The 17,638-nt window shown below is 37.9% G+C and overlaps 1 protein-coding gene across 4 annotated transcripts in view; it reads left to right on the forward strand.

Moving 5' to 3' along the window:
- Ptchd4 (patched domain containing 4) overlaps positions 1–17,638 on the forward strand; it is a 194,430-nt gene that overhangs the window by 65,838 nt on the left and 110,954 nt on the right. For all 4 annotated transcript variants that reach the window (XM_005359787.2, XM_026785702.1, XM_005359786.2 and 1 more), the window contains one exon: positions 1,943–2,423. In XM_005359787.2, the coding sequence (XP_005359844.1) occupies positions 1,943–2,423 (481 nt within the window). The remainder of the gene's footprint in view (positions 1–1,942; positions 2,424–17,638) is intronic.

A 17,638-nucleotide genomic window follows, 5' to 3' on the forward strand; every position in this document is an offset into this window, starting at 1 on the left:
TCTTTCTTTCTTTCTTTGTGGATTTCCAGACAGGGTTTCTTTTGTAGACCTGGCTGTCCTGGAACTAACTTTATAGACCAAGCTGACCTCAAATTTATAGAGATCCACCACTTTTGCCTCCTGGGTGCTGGGATTAAAGGAGTGCATCACCACTGCCCAGTGGTTTGGTTTCTTAAGGTGGTTGTAACTATTTAGCATGAAGGGGAAGGTACACAGAGTGACTGTGATATTGTTCTCTCTCAATGTTTGATCATTCTCCAAGTTGAGATTGCATTCTCTAAATATCTCCAACTTCTCACGTTTACAATACATGCTGAAATATTGGGGACACTTTTCTGCATGTTAAAACAAAATACAAACAATTGCCTCATATCTAGGTGTCTGGATTAAACAAATTATCTCAAATGCTAGCTAGATGCCTGGTAGTTCCATGTAAATACCTATGGTCAACACACTGGTCAGTGTTCTGCTGCCGTTGCCTACTGCTCTCTAGAGAGAAATGCTCCTTTCTAAGAATCAACTCTTTTATACCCTATTGAGAACATGTTTCCTGACTCCATTCACATACAAACTACTTGTAGGATAAACTTTCTTTTGTGCCTACATCTCACCTGATACTAACAATGTATTCTCAGCCCTATAAATCATCCTGAAACTTACTTTTGGGCTCAACATTCTATCAGCCATTACCACCAAAGTGTGGAGACGTCTTTGATAAAAATAATATTTCCAAATAGATTAAAGTTTGTGATGGCGATCAGAGAGCACCCTCATTGGATGAGAATAAGCGGCAATTCTAATTGAGTGTGCTTTAAAGAAGGATGACTGCCTTGTTTACCCAATTCCTAGTATGATGGTCTTATCTACACTTCCTCAAGCTCAACACTGAAGCTTGGACACCATTTGGTGATACTATTTGAAAATTTTATCAGCTTCCTTTGAGAATCTACCTATAGGAGACAATAAGACTAAGACAGATTCAGGTGTTGTCAGGGGAGGGGGAGACCCAGGAAGTGCTGGTACCACACGCAAGAAGTGTTTCAATACCACACTAGCTTTGAGAAACGTATTTATCCTCTTCTGAAGTATTCATCTGACCACACAAATGTAAGGAAGTAAGGCTGTTCTTGTCTGCATGTTGGTGCCTATGTTGATACTGGAAACCTTAGCATATTTATATATAGGATGATTACATGTTACGTTTTGAAGCTCAAAGACAATTTTCTTAGAATTTAAAAGGAGACCACCCAGGGAAAACTAAATATCAGAAACTGGTAAAGGAGGAGACTAGAAAAAGAAAAAAGAAAAAAAAAAGCATGCCATTGAGCTAGAACAAAGGTCAGATATATGGCAGGAAAGGAGACTCTACAGAAAATAAGGAAGCCCAAAGTATCAAGGAAATAAAACTAATTTACATTCTGGTCAGCATCTGAAAGAAAAAGGCAGAAAAGGGAACAAGGACACTGTAGAACTTGTGATGGCTTATTAGGGCAGGACGAGGGCCAGGAGTTCTGGGAAGGATATATGTAGTATCTCTTTGAAGGAAAATTTACTCCATCTTTTTAGCATGGCCTAGGGTGAGCTCAACTTACAGCTAAACATAAATCATAAACTTGATCTGCTCTTAAGGAATTGGACTAGACTTCTATAGAAGAAAAGGTACCGAGTGAGAGCATTTGGGAAATCCAAATGTATGAGCCTTTTCGCATGAGGCTTTTTGACACTCTCTCCACCATCTTTATTCCTGTTCATCCTGCAGGGTTTCCCACTTAGCTCCAAAAGATAAAGACTAAAATCCCGACTCTCCTCTCCACCCACATCAATTCCACCATCACCAGCACCTCTCTTTGCATTCCTGTGCTTCTTCACTTAGAATAAGAAACTGTTCCTTGGAATGTACATCCTTCTGGTAACTGAAGTCTCCCCTCTTTCTGTTTTCAAGGATGGGAGGAACAGTTTTATTGGACACCAGCTGGGCGGGGTAGTGGAAGTACCAAACAGCAAAGACCAGCGGGTCAAGTCAGCCAGAGCCATTCAAATCACCTACTACCTCCAGACCTATGGTTCTGCCACTCAAGACCTCATAGGGGAGAAGTGGGAGAATGAGTTCTGTAAGCTTATGAGGAAGCTCCAGGATGAGCACCAAGACCTTCAACTGTACTCTCTGGCATCTTTTAGCCTCTGGAGAGACTTTCATAAGACCAGCATCCTGGCCAGAAGCAAGGTCCTGGTGAGCCTCGTGCTGATCCTGACCACGGCCACCCTGTCCAGCTCCATGAAGGACTGCTTGCGCAGTAAGCCCTTCCTGGGCCTCCTGGGGGTACTCACAGTATGCATTTCCATCGCCACTGCAGCTGGGATCTTCTTCATCACAGACGGGAAATACAACTCCACCCTGCTGGGAATCCCTTTCTTCGCCATGGGTAACTATCCATCCTTGTGGTAATTGGATTCTTGCCGGTTTGGGGCAAGGTAGTACTTTCTTGACTTCTCAGGTGGAAATCTGTTTTAGTTTTTGCTTTGGTGCGTGATTGTGTATTTTTTCCCCTTAGAGTTTGGGTTTGTCTTACCTTTTTTGAGGCCTTCAAAGTACAGAACCCAAAAATCAAATCATCGTTCCCTTCCATCTAATGATGTCATAAATCTTTAAATTAAATAATATGGGAATTCTCTACTCAGTTTCTTCATAGCTGACACATTGGAATTATCTGATATAAAAATAAAAATAAGGAGAGTCGATGAATTTTGTGTCCCCCGTCATAGCTACCCTCAATGATAGTGACATGATAGTTAATGATACTGGAAAATGAAAGGTTTAAGAGCAACTGATGTGGCTTAATTTCAGAGATCTTCTAAAGGAAACTCAAACTCATTTAGAAGTGTTGCACGGAACCTACTGTATTCTTTTACCTGTGTAAAAAAAATCTTTTAAAATTAAAAAACCCTGTCTGATATCACATAGATATATTATCTAGCTTATATATTTATCTCTAGTGGAAAAAATTAGTAATCATCCATAATTAAAATAATAAATATTCTCCCAGCCAAACATAAATCATGACCTAAATATAAAAATGACACATGTGTGAATGCATGTATGTGGTGTCTGTGTATGTATATTTTCTGGGAAGAGACATGAGTGAGGACTCGGTGACAGGATGGGTATGACTTATCAATAAAGCAGAGATGATGGTGATATTTGTGGTATTCAAAAGGCTCTGTTCTATGTGGTATAACTGTGTGTAATAATTCAGAAACTGAACCTCCAGGTGGTGACCTAGTGATCTGACACAAGCAAGAGATCCTTAAGTTACAAAGAATGGCTTTGGATGTACTAGCATAATATCAGTCATAGCAGGGTGGTGGTGGCACATGCCTTTAATCCCAGCACTCAGGAGGCAGAGCCAGGCAGATATCTCTGAGTTCTGAGTTTGAGGCCAGCCTGATCTACAAGACCTAGATCCAGGACTGATTCCAAATCAACACAGAGAAACTCTGTCTCGAAACCCCCCCCCCAAAAAAAATAGATGTAAATAAGCTTTATTATTAAATGCTAAATATGCATGCAGAAAGCTCTCTAGGTGGCCCATTTCTTTCTACCTTCACAAGCAAATTTGTAAATGAACAAGGGGCAGGCAAGTTGTACAAACTGAGGTCATGTGTCAGCATTGGGAATCCAACTTAAGCATTACTTCTTTCATAATATAATAATGGAAGCTCTGCAAATTATTATTTTTTAATTTAAGAGACTATAATGAAAGATTATAGTTTAAAGTAAATGCTCTACAAATAGCTACAAATGTTAGTGTGTAACATTGTATGAAAGTATAGTGAATTCCACAATGAAAATGAAACAGCCCGTGGCTTCACACAATTAAGTCTTTAAAACTTTGCATATCATCACAGATGCATATTAATTAGGTAATAAAAATATTTTATCCAAAACTATGTAAAATATTTTGCCACTAGTGATAAAAATGAGTCTAGGACTGTATTTTACTTTTTCTAAATATTCCAGTTCTTCTCGACTTGAAAATTGACACAAGATTTCTAAGAATCACAAAGTAAGACTCACAAGTAAGACATGGCTTGCTCAAGCCTGGTCAAAACCAGTGGCATCCTAATCATGGAATAGAAAGATACTTTTCAGAAAAGGATAGAATTACACACTCTATACAAACGGGGTGAAAATCTACCTATAGTAACGCTCGATTATAATGTCAGCACTACAAGGACAAAGTGGTGTTTTTATTCCTAATAGCAAGAACACTAACAACAGTAGTGATAGAGAAATCCAAATGTATAACACATACTGTGTCCCTATCCACTGAACTTTAGAACCACAAATCAACTCTGGACACCATGGGCATGGACTGTAAGCAGACAGGTCAGTGTATACCCAGGGTGCTGCTGCAGTTCTGAGAGGAACGTGTCTGCTGTGCTCCCAAGACATGACAAAGAAAGACCCACACACAGATGTTTAAAAGTTCCACTTCACCAAGGCTGTGTTTCCATCCCAGTATTCTGCTTGTGTTGTGTGCTATACTGAACACTCAGTAATGTTAGTTTGATCTGGTTCTTCACATTGACAATGAAGAATTTGGGCTACTTAGTAATAAATTTGAAGATGCTATGAAATTATTTATTTTCTCATCTGTTGAATGTAGAATATTTGTCACTCTCAAATTGTAGGGTTTATATTAACCCCCAAACTCTAATCCTAGAGAGGAACAAAGAGACAGAGAATGGGACAGAGACAGAGACTGACTTACCGATAGGAAACCACAGTCTTGCATACAGAGCATCAGATAAGGAAAACTACGACTCACAGAAAACACATAGCTGAGAAGGTGCTAAAGGAGAATGTGGCGTGAAATATAAATAACTTTTATTTGTTAAATACGTATTTATCACTGGCATGCACAACATTTGCACAACGCTGATTCAATTCTTGATCAATTTCTTGAGTGTTTGTATCTTTTGGAGATCAGTCCTTTGTCTGATGTAGGGTTGGTGAAGATCTTTTCCCGTTCTGTAGACTGTGCCATTTTGTCTTATTGAGCATGTACTTTGCTTTACAGAAGCTTTTCAGTTTCAGAAGGTCCCATTGATTAATTTATTCTCTCAGTGTCTGTGCTACTGGGGTTATATTTAGGAAGTGGTCTCCTGTGTCAAAAGGTTCAAGTGTACTTCCCACATTCTCTTCTATGAGGCTCAGTGTGGTTGGCTTTATGTGGAGATTTTGATCCATTTGGACGTGAGTTTTGTACATGGCAATAGATATGGATCTATAGTCATTCTTCTACATGTTGATATCCAGTTATGCCAGCACCATTTGTTAAATACTCTTTCTTTTTTAATTTGATAATTTTTTTTTGCTTATTTGTCAAAAATCAGGTGTTTGTAGGTGAGTGGATTTATAGCTGGGTCTTTGATTTGGTTCCATTGGTTCTTCTGTCTGTTTTTATGCCAATACCAGGCTGTTTTCAGTACTGTAGCTCTGTAGAAGAGTTTGATGCCTCCAGAAGATCCTTTATTGTACAGGATTGTTTTGGCTATCCTGAATTTTTTGCTTTTACATATGAAACTGAGCACTGTTCTTCCGAGGTCTATGAAGAATTTTGCTGTGATTTTGATGGTCATTGCTTTGAATCTGTAGATTGCTTTTGGTAAGATTGCCATTTTTACTATGATAATTCTACCTACCCAAGAGCATGGGAGATCTTTCCATTTTCTACTGCCTTTTTCAATTTCTTTCTTCAAAGGTTTAAAGTTCTTGTCATAAAGATATTCCACTTGTTTGGTTAGAGTTATTCCGAGATATTTTATGCTATTTGTGGCTTTTGCGAAGAGTGATATTTCTCTGATTTCTTTCTCAGCACATTTATCAATTTATCATCTGTATACAGGAGGGCTACTATTTTTTTTTAGTCAATCTTGTATCCTGCTACATTACTGAAAGTATTTATGAGTCATAGAAGTTCCTTGGTAGAATTTTTGGGGTTGCTTATGTAAACTATCATATCATCAGCAAATAATGAGAGTTTGACTTCTTCTTTTCTGATTTGTATCCCCTTGATCTTTTTTTGTTGTCTTACTGCTCTAGCTAGGACCTCAAGAACTGTATTAACTAGATATGGAGAGAGTAGACAACCTTGTCTTGTTCCTGATTTCAGTGGGATGCTGTGAGTTTCTCTCTACTTAGTTTGATGTTGGCTATTGGCTTGTTGTATATTGCTTTTATTGTGTTTAGGTATGTTCCTTGTATCCCTGCCCTCTCAAAGACCTTTATCATGAAAGGATGTTGTATTTTGTTGAAGGCTTTCTTAACACCTAATGAGATGATCATGAAGTTTTTATTTTTCAGTTTCTTTATATGGTGGATTCCATTTACAGATTTTCATATATTGAATCATCCCTGCAACCTGTAGGATGTAGCCAACTTGATCATGGTGGTTGATTTTTCTGATATGTTATTGGATTTGGTTTACCAGTATTTTATTGAGTATTTTTGCATCAATGTTCATGAGGAAGATTGGTCTGTAATTCTCTTCCTTAGTAATGTTTATGTGTGGTTTGGGTATCAGGGTAGTTGTAGAGTCATAAAAAGAGTTTGGCAATGTTCCTTCTGTTTCTATTGTGTGGGAAAATTTGAGGAATATTAGCATTAGTTCTTTGAAAATCTTGTAGAATTTTGCACTGAAACCATCTGGTCCTGGGCTTTTTTTGGTTGGGAGACTTGTGATGGTGGCTTCTATTTCTTTACCAGTGACGATCTATTTAATTTGCTTATCTGATCTTGATTTAATTTTGGTAGGTGATAATTATCCAGAATGTTGTTCATTTTCTTAAGTTTTCCAATTATGTGGAGTACAGGTTTAAGAAATATGACCTAATGATTCTCTGAATTTCCTACACATCTGTTGTTATGTCCTCCTTTTCATTTCTGATTTTGTTAATTTGGATATATTCTCTCTGCCTTTTGGTTAGTTTGGATAAAGGTTTGTCTATTTCGTTGATTTTCTCAAAGAACCAACGCTTTGTCTTATTGATTCTTTGTATTGTTTTCTTTGTTTCTATATTGTTGATTTCAGCTCTCAAATTGTTTATTCCTACAATTTTGCAGTTCTTCTGGATGAGTTTGCTTCTTTTTTTTCTAGAGTTTCTAAATGTCTGTTAATTCAGTAGTGTGGGATTTCCCCCACACTTCTTTATAAGGCATTTTTGTGCTATGAAGTTTCCTCTTAACACTGCTTTCATTGTGTCTCATAAATTTGGGTATGTTGAGTGGTCATTTTCATCCAACTTTAGGAAGTCTTTTCTTCCTTTATTTTTTTCTTGACCCATTGTTGTTTCAGGTGAGCATTGTTTAATTTCCATGTGTTTGTGGGCTTTCTGGAATTAGTGTTACTGTTGAATTGTAATTTTAAGCCATGGTGAACCGGTAAGATACATGGGGTTATTCCAAATTTTTTGTATCTGTTGAGGTTTAGTTTGTTACCTAGTATGTGGTCAATTTTTAAGAAGGTTCCATGAGATGATGAGAAGAAAGTATATTCTTTTATGTTTAGATGGAATGTTCTATAGATGTCTGTTAGTTCCTTTATTTCTCTGTTAATTTTTTGTCTGACAGACCTGTCCAGTGGTGAGAGTGAAGTGTTGAAGTCTCTCACTATTAGTGTGTGAGGTTTAGTTTGTGATTTAAGCTTTAGCAGTGTTTCTTTTACGTAAGAGGGTGCCCTTGTATTCGGGACATAGATGTGCAGTATTGAGATTTCCTCTTGGTGGATTTTTCCTGTGACTAATATGAAATGTCCTTCTTTGTCTCTTTTGATTGATTTCAGTTTGAAATCTATTTCTTTAGATATCAGGATAGCTACACCAGCTTGTTTCTTAGGTACATTTGATTGGAAAATTTTTTCCTAAACCTTTACTCTTACGTGATTTCTGTCTATGAGGTTGAGGTATGTTTCTTGTATGCAGCAGAAGGATGGATTACTCTTGTATTTTCCTTTTGTATTCATTATGTATTTTTGATCCACTTGATGCCCCTAGTGTTATTTCAGAGGTACATAGAATGCATCTAAATATCCTTCCTTTTAAAAGCTAATTCCCATTTTCATACGTTTTCTTGATGCTTCCTTAGGCAAAGTTTTATTTGTCAAGTTACATGCTCCATATTTGGGGGTTTTTTGTTTTGTTTTGTTTTGTTTTTTTCTTCTTTTTCTAACCCTAACCCTAACTTTAACCCTATTCAGATTTGGGTTTATAAAAGATGGCTATGGGTAGAAAATCTCTCACACTCAGCAAACCCAGAACTGGAATTTTTAAGCTCCAAAATGATTCAGGCTTAATATCCTTTCTTTATTCAAGAATAAACCACTGAGAATTCCACCAGTTAAATTTAAAATTCACTGTTTCCCTTTTTGCTTTAAAGGTTTTCATTTGCTTTCCATGCATACATCCCCTCTTTATGGAGGGGGAATTGGAACTAAATACCTCAGAAAAGTGCCGTGCTCTGCCTTTCCCTAGAGAGTTACTGGACTATGTGTAATCTTGGTTCACTATTATTTCTCTGCTCACTCTGAATTTGTGCATTCTCTCATTTGTCCTCTGCACACACTGGTCACGTAAAGGGAACTTGGTTTCTGCAGATCAGCTCAAGGTTTATAGATATAAGCTTGTATGTGCCTCAAAGCCCACCTTCACTTACTTATCAGTTGTTACGTATGAATACTATTATACTCAAAGTGTTTAGGGTTATAGACTCAAAGGTTTTGAATAGTCCTTACTCTCACGGATGTTACACATAGGTCCAAGAGAAGGGAAAGGTGGGACAACAAAATAAAGAAATATAAACTTTGCCATGTTGTTGAGAAATGTTGCAAAAATATGAACATTAAATGGCCTGTGAGATAAAAAGCATGCTTACCCAGAAAAAAAAAGGCTTGTCTAAAAATTAAAATTAAAGTAGAAAGCTAAGTGAAGAAAAAGAAAGAGCCACCTAGAAATCTCGAAAAGTGCTGCGGGAAATGAGAAGAGGAAGTGAGAACAAGGAAGAGTGGGTGGTGGGAGGGGAATGAGCAGCCGACCGAAGAGAAGTGCCAGGAGTACAGAGAGATTCCATGGGGCACTGAGCAGGTAACCCTTCAGATTTAATCTGGTGAGAAAGAAGACTATCATAGAAGCATTTTGCCACAAGAAGGTGTGTTCTGACACATTTTTAAAAGACTCTGATTATTCTGTGTAAACCAGTCTGTAAAAGCACAAGAATAAGGCAAAAAGTGATCCCAAAACTCTTCTGGGATGCAGTGATGGCATGACAGAGAAATAGAGCAGTGACAGGGTAAATATGGATTCAATTCAGAATATGAGCCCAAAAGCCAAGTAGACACTGAAGAACTGCATATGCCCTGCAAGAGAGAGAGGTGTAAAGGGTAACCCCAAGGTTTGTGGAATGAATAGATAGATTGTAGTTGCCATTGCCTGCTAAGAAGGTCAGGGAGAATGAGCTACATGTTAAGGGGAAAGTAATCAAAAGTTTACTTTTGTATCTGTTAAGCCAGAGATATCCATTAGGCATCCAACTTTAAAAGTGTGGGTTGGATCAGACGTATAAAACTGTGTGGAATCCAAGTTCAGTGATAGCTGGAGATATTAGTGACTTTTCATGGCATTAATAATATTAAATAGTTTGAAAATCTATGAAAGTCACCTAGAAAGGTGATTGTAGACAAAACCAATGCCTTTGGCTCAAGCCTGGAACACTACAATATGAAAGACTGGGAAGATAAGATGATACAGAAAAGTGAACGTAAAAATGATTTGACAATGGGAAAAATCTGAAAACCTAAGAGATTAGTGTGCTTGAAGCATAAAGACGATGTTTATAAGGAGCCAGATACCAATAATATATGAGCTTCTCATGTCTTATTTCCAGTGGGAACTGAGAAGTGGTCTTTGATTCATCAACCTGAAGACCAGGGATTACTTTGACAGGAACTGCTTTGGGGGATGGTGAGGGAGAAAGAGTCATTTAAAGATGTTCAGTAATATGGGGAAAAGAAAGACAGTGGGTACAAACATTATAAAGCACTTTTGTATGATTTGTTATAAATGGAAAATAAGGAAGTTTATGTATGGTAGGAAATGGTCAAAAGAGGGAAAACTTCAGATTAGAACAGAAAGAAAAAGGGTATTATAAAAGGAGCAGAGAAGGTTCTGCCTCAAGAGCATAGGTAAGACACTGGGTTTACAAAGGGCCTTAGCCAGTCCACAGGAAAGGGAAGGAGTAATACAAAGAAGGACAGGAGCATATGGTGGGCTGAAGAAGGCATGGAAGCCTGCATGCAGAAGTTTTCTTCTGTCACTAAAATGGATGCTAGTACTCATGGTTTTAATAAACTAGCAAATGAGCAAGAATGTTGAACTCTTAAGCCCCCAGCCACAAGTAGTTGGTGAAGAAATTGAATTTGATCAGAAAAAAAAAACATGCATGCATAAAACACTTTCAATTTTCAGTTTTGTGTTGGGCCACACTCATAGCTAGCTGTGTTAGAGCGTGTGCTCACATTGGACAGAGCTGAGCTAGAGCAAATATGATCTTGTTCATATAACTGGTACTGAGTCTTAGATCTCTGAAGGATGATTTCATCTTGGACTATTGAACTGAGTATGTAAATGTGTCCTTACCACCATGGTGTTCTCTGAATAGTTAGACAACTTCTATGGTATCAAGGAGCTCCTAGAAAATGTATTTCAAGAAATCTATGCAGAAGATGCAAGTCTGGCCTGCATTGAGATCTTGCATCACATCAAACCCATCATTTTCTCCTGGATGTATAACAATCACTAAGGCCAGACAGGATTCAAGAACGGGACAATAGAATTACACATCTTGAGGTGATTTTTGGCAGGATAATATTTCATGAGAGGGCATGGAACAAGAGTTATTGTTCTGGTAGTCTTTGGAAGATGTGGTCCTTTTAGAATCACAATAAAAGTGAGCAAGAAGGATAAAGTAGAGTCTAGAGGTGTTTGCTGCAAATGTTTTTCAGGAGATGTTATTCTAATGAAAATAGCTACACTCTTTTCCTTCTGATATGGGAAACAAGTGTAGGACTCAGGGCTTTGGGGTTTCATTGGACCAAATGGTCTTGGTATACAATGGATTTTATCCCAAGGCAAATGAGATCACCAAAAGCTATGATAGTAGTTGTGGTGACTATAGGTACACTGAATTACTAACAAACCTTTAACCAAAAGGAGAAACTGTCCCTGGGGTCTGTAAAGAAGGCCAATACATACCAGGGCAAATTTGTACAATATGTAATATGTACTTCAGAAGTGTGAGGTTTTCATACAGGATTTAAAAAATGACATCTGTGACCAATTGTGAGGAAGAAGAGTGATATTTGTAAGACCTTTAGTCCCAGTGGCGCAAGGAGAAAGACTAGAACTAGAAAGTGATTCTTATAATCACTGTACATACACAAAGAGAAGCCAGTGTTCACTAAAGCAAGACTGTAGAACACTGGTTCTCAACTTTTCCAATGCTGTGATCCTCAAGTACAGTTCTTTATGTTTTGCTGATCCATAATCATGAAATTATTTCATGGCTATTTCAGCCCTGTAATTTTGCCACTGTCATGAACAATAACGTAAATATCTGATATTCGGGATATCTGCTCTGTGACTCCTGTAAGTAGGTGGTTCACCCCACAGAGGGCTGGTGACCCACAGGTTGAGAACCACTGCTCTAGCAATACGGGAAAAGGGAACTTGGAAGGTAGGGAATGTTGCAGATGCAAGTATGTCTTCTAGAGTACTTTTAAGAGATTGGGAGGAATGAAAAAATAGTCAGATTGGAAAATATATAGTACTGTATGGGAATATGAGTCCCAAGAAGAGAATTGAGTCTCTTATGTAATATTTCTTACTCCATTAGACATGTATGGCAATAGCAGTAATGCCTCCCCAAAGCCTCTCGCATAATCAAAGTAAAGGATTCCCAGTTCCAGCAGTCTCTCCCTCTTCCTTCTCCTTTTTTCTTACTTTTTCTTCATCATTCTCCTCTTCTTTCTCTCCCTTTACTTCCTCCTCCTCTTCATCCTTCTTTTTCTCCATCTCTTTTTCTTTCTCTTCTTTTTCTTCTACCTCCTCCTATTCCTCTATTTCTTTCTTCCCCTTCTTTTTCATCTGGATCTTTGATTATATCCTATTGATCAATGTATCTGTTTTTATGTAAACATCTTGTGGTTTTTATTACTATAGTTGTGTAATACAGCTTCAAATCAGGGATAGTGATCCCTCTGGAAGTTCCTTTATTGTACAGGATTGTTTTAGCTATCCTGACGTGTTTTTTTTTTTTCTATGTGAAGTTGAGTATTATTCCTTCAAGGTTAGTAAAGAATTATGTTAGAGTTTTGATAGGGATTGTGTTTAATATGTAGATTGCTTTTAATAGAATGGCTATTTTTAGTATGTTGATTCTACCAGTCCATGAGCATGGGGGATCTTTTTATCTCCTACTACCATCTTCAATTTCTTTCTTCAAAGACCTCATGTTTTGTCATATGTCTTTTATTTTCTTGATTATGGTTACACCAAGATAGTTTGTATTGTTTCTGACTCTTGTGAAGAGTGTTGTTTCTCCAATGTCTTTCTTTCTCAGTCCATTTGTCCTACGTATATAGGAGGGTTACTGAAATTTTTTAGTTACTTTTGTATTTTGTCACTTCACTTTTCTAGCTATAGGAATTCCATGGTAGACATTTTGGGGTTGCTTATGTATACTATCATTCTATCTGTGAATAACTGTGCTTTTGACTTCTTCCTTTTTAATTTGTATCCATTTGACTTCCTTTAGTTTTGGTATTTGTCTAGCTAGAATTTCAATTATTGTATTGAATAGATATGGAGAGAAATCACAGCCTTGTCTTATTTTTGATTATAGTAGAATTAATTTGAGTTTCTGTCCATTTAATTTGATATTGGCTGTGGCTTGCTGTAAATTGCCTTTATTGTGTTCAGGTATGCCCCTTGTCTCTCCAAGACTTTATCATGAAGGGGTGTTGGATTTTATCAAAGGCTTTTTTGGCATCTAAAGAGATGACCATGTGGTTTTTTTTCTTTCAGTTTGTTTATAGAGTGGACTACTTAACTGATTTTTGTATATTAAACCATCCCTGCATCTTTGGAATGAAGCCTATTTGATCATGGTGGATGATCTTTTTGATGAGTTCTTAGATTATGTTTGCAAATATTTTGTTGAATACTTTTGCATCAATATTCATAAGGGAAATTGGTCAATAATGATATCAGGGTAACTGTGCCTCATAAAATGAATTTGACAACATTCCTTATGTTTCTGTTTTGCGGGATAATTTGAGAAGTGTTCATGTTAACTCTTCTTTGAAAGTCTGGTAGAATTCTGTGATAAAAAGTTTTTGGCCTTGGAATTTTTTTTTTATTTTTGGTTGGGAAACTTTTAATGACTGCTTCTATTTCCTTAGAGGTTTTCGTTGTGTGTGTGCGTGTGTGTGTGTGTGTGTGTGTGTGTGTGTGTGTGTGTTGTTTATCTGATCTTGATTTAACTTTGGTAAGTAGTAGCTATCAAGAAGATTATCTATGATTCTCTACTTCTTTTAGATTTTTCCAATTTTATAGATTATAGGTTTTTAAAGTGTGAACTAATAATTCATTGGATTTCCTCGACATCTGTTGTTAAGTTTCCCTTTTTGCTTCCAATTTTTGTCATTTTGGATATTTTCTCTCAATGTCTTTTACTTGGTTGGAGTAAGGGTTTGTCTATCTTATTGATTTTCTCAAGGAACCAACTCTTCATTTCATAGATTCTTTGTATTTTTCTGTTTCTATTTTATTGACTTCAGTCCTCAGTTGGATTATTTCATGCCATCTACTCCTCTTGGGTGCATTAGCTTCCTGATGTGGAATGTCCTTCTGTATATGGGTTGCTTCTTATTGGTTGATGAATAAAGCTGTTTTGGTCAATGACTTAGCAGAGTAAAGCCAGTTATTTAGCATTGAATCCCAACAGAGATAAAGAGTATATGGAGTCAAAGAGATACCATGTAGCCACCAAAGGAGAAAGATGCCAGAATATTACCAGTAAGCCACACCCTCCTGGTGATACACAGATTGAACTGGGCTACTTTGAAATATAAGCGCTAGCTAGGAATATGTCTAAGCTATTGGCTAAACAGTGCTGTGATTAATATAGTTTCCATGTGATTATTTGGGTCTAGGTGGCTGGGAAACAAAAACACAGAAACTTCTGTTATAGCTTCCTTTTGGTCTCAAGTTTTCTGGTGTGTTGTTAAGATCTGCTAGTATGAGATCTCTTCAATTTTTTTGTTGGTACTTAGTGTAATAAACTTTACTCTTAGTTTGGGTGTGTTGCACATTTATTTTCACTGAAATATAGAAAACTTTTAATTCCTTTCTTATTTCTGACTTGACCGGTAGAGAGTTGTTAAGTTTCCATGAGTTTCTAGGGTTTCTATCTTTTCTGCTATTGTTGAAATCCATCTTTAATCCGTGGTGGTCTGATAGGATGCATAGGATTCTTGTATCTGTTGAAGTTTGCTTTATGATTGAGTATGTGGTTGATTTTGGAGAAAGTTCCACAAGCTACTGAGAAGCAGGTATATTCTTTTGGCTTTGGGTGAAATGTTCTATAGTTATCTGTTTGAATCATTTGGTTTATAACTTCTGTTAGCTACATTATTTCTCTGTTTAGGTTTTGTCTGGATGACCTGCCTGTTAGTAGACTCAGCTATTTTTAGTAACAAAAGGGGCTCAGTATGGAAGAAACAAGACAAATGACCCAGTTCATCCGCTAAAAGTAAATAAGATTACAAAACAGGGAGCCAGAGAGCACAGAAGGGCTCAGCCCCTGTTATTTGACAACTGTGATGGTGAATGAGGTGAGGACCCATTTTAACACCTTGACTGACCAGTGGATGCACCCTCTAAAATTCTATCACATCTCCCCTCTTTTCCTCTTTGGGCTCAAAGAACATTATGTCTTTGTTTGTTTTAATGCTATTTATTATAAAGCTTAAATTATAGTTGGTGTCCTTAACAATTAACTTCTGTTTTATTGTTTATTTTATTATGTTTGAAGATTTCATACTTGAGTACTTTGAGTACATCATCTCCACCCATTCTCTCACCTCCAACATTTTTCATTCCTCCTACTCTCTCATCTACATGATTTCTGCCGTATTTAGCATTGTAACACATGAATGTGTATATATAAACAACCTGCTGAGTCCACTTAGTGTTTAGAGAAGACTGGTTCCTACTGGATAACCAATCAGGAGCCTCCTCCCTGGGGCAGACTGATTCTCTCAGCAGCTATTAGTTTTCCCCATCCTAGTTGGCATATCAAGTTGTCGTTATGTAGGTCTTGCTTAAGTAACCATTTTGTTAAGGTTTTATGGGTTTAACACCCTGTCATGTATAGAAGACATTATCTCACAGCTGAAGTACTGATCTTCTTTCCCTTACATACTTGCCTCTCACTCTTCTGTTTGTCCCCTTAGCCTTAGGTGTAGGGTTTATATTACAGGTGCATCAGTCGGGACTAGGCACCCCATAATCAGATTTCCTCTGATTTTTTTCCAGTATTTCAGTGAGGTCTTTGTCCATTGCAAAAATTAGCTTCTTTTTGATGAGGGCTGACCATGACACGCTTTCTCTTGGGACACCAACCAGCTTCATGACAAGGAGACTTATTAATAATTATGAATGCTCGGCCTTATCTTATTTCTCCCACTACCTCTTATAAGTTAAAATAACCTGTTTCTCTTCATCTATATTTCGCCTCGAGTTCTTTGTTTTGTTTTGTTTTGTTTACTTTTTTTTTTTCATTCTGTATGTAATACGCTGTGCCTGGCTCACTGGTGGCTTCCTGGCTGCTGGGTCCCTGGCATCTCCCTCTCATATTCCCTTGCTCTCTTCTTTCCCCAGCCTAAATTTCTCCTCCTCCTTATTCTCTCTGTCTACCAGCCCTGCCTATCCCCTTCCTGCCTAGCTATTGGCTATTCAGCTTGCTACTGGCTGTTCAGTTCCCTTAGGCAGGCAAAGCAACACGTCTTTACATAATTAAACAAATGCAGCATAAACAAATACAACACATCTTTCCATAGTTAAAGCAATATTCCACCACAGCTGAGAGCTACACTTATCCTCTACACGAGGTTAGGTGTTTAGGATGCACTTGGGAATGACACTGAATTTGGAAAGGGGTCAGTTCTCCTCTAAGGCCCATGACTTCACTAACAGAGAGAGGTGAGGTTCCCAGTACCAGGTATGAGGGGGCCTTACATCCAGTTAGGCGACTCTTGTTACCTCTGTGAAAAATTACACCTGGAATAGATGTTTTATATCATTCCACTGGTTCCCAGGTGGGGGCTTCTTTAGGCAGGGATAAAACCTGAGAATGAAACTGAAAACTCACTCAAAATTTTTCATTTACTTGAAAAGTCTTTGAAAGCGTTAAGGCAATTCCGGATTCCAAATATGAAAGTTGGGTTTAAAGACTTTATCTTTTCTTTGGTGCCTCTCTTGGCACAGAAGAGTGTTCCGCTGCCTGTTTTATCATGCAAATCAGCTCCTTATTTGCCTGAATGTAAGGACTGGCAATTCTATTTAATGATGAAGAAAAGCCATCAGACCCTTCCTCTGTTCTGTTGTGGGTCAAGGATCAGAGCCTGTGTCTCTCCGCCCTTCTCAGTCGGCAGCTGTTCTCGGCGGAGCCTTGGAGGCTTCTAGGGGCTCTGAGAAGCACTAAGGTAGCAGAATTTCCAGTTGTCCCCTCCTGCTTCTGACCGTGTTCCTCACATTGTCCACACTGTGACACTTCTACCTTGGTTTAAGGGAAACTGACTGTAGGTTTCCTTTTGTTTGGAACTGATCGCTGGTATCACAAACGAAGGGAGAAGGAAATGTGAGAGTTTAGGAAAGAAAAAGGCAAAGGAGGGACAAGAAAGGAGAACTATGAACACACACCAGGACATGATTGCTCCTTTCCCAGTCTATGCTGCCTCCTTCATAATATAAACGGAATGTAGACACAAACTAAACGTGCTCCTAGCCTGAATGACAGACTTCCTGTTGTCTTCTTTGAAGCGTTTCTACAGGTGTGATGTTTACTTCAGACCTCAAATTTCTCTCTTACACACGAAGGAACTTCATTTAAAGGTCTGCAGGCAATAAAAGCTCATGGTTGCCAAGAAGAATGTGTGAGAGAGTGCCAGGAGATTTGACTAGGACCTCATCTTTAGCCTCCCTGTATTCCAATGTCTGTCCTATAGAACAGGATGAAGACACGATGGCAAAGTTGTCAATATTGTAACTTCTCAAACCAAGCTGACAAGAGATAAAAATGGGATCCAGAACTTGTATTCTGAAAATCTTTCCAAACAGTGGGTTACATGTAACTCCCAACAAGGCTTCCTTTTGCTCACAGTGTGTAAAACACTGCTTATTAATAAGAAGACTTAGTCATGGCCATAAACTACAGCAAGGGAACAAAAAGTAATCAGTATTAGCTCAGGACCCCTCCAAGTCCAAGTTCTCAACATAAAGGAGACTTATTTACCCCCCCCCC

The sequence above is a fragment of the Microtus ochrogaster genome, linkage group LG2, assembly GCF_000317375.1.
Source record: "Microtus ochrogaster isolate Prairie Vole_2 linkage group LG2, MicOch1.0, whole genome shotgun sequence".
In the NCBI taxonomy this organism is placed as follows: domain Eukaryota; kingdom Metazoa; phylum Chordata; class Mammalia; order Rodentia; family Cricetidae; genus Microtus; species Microtus ochrogaster.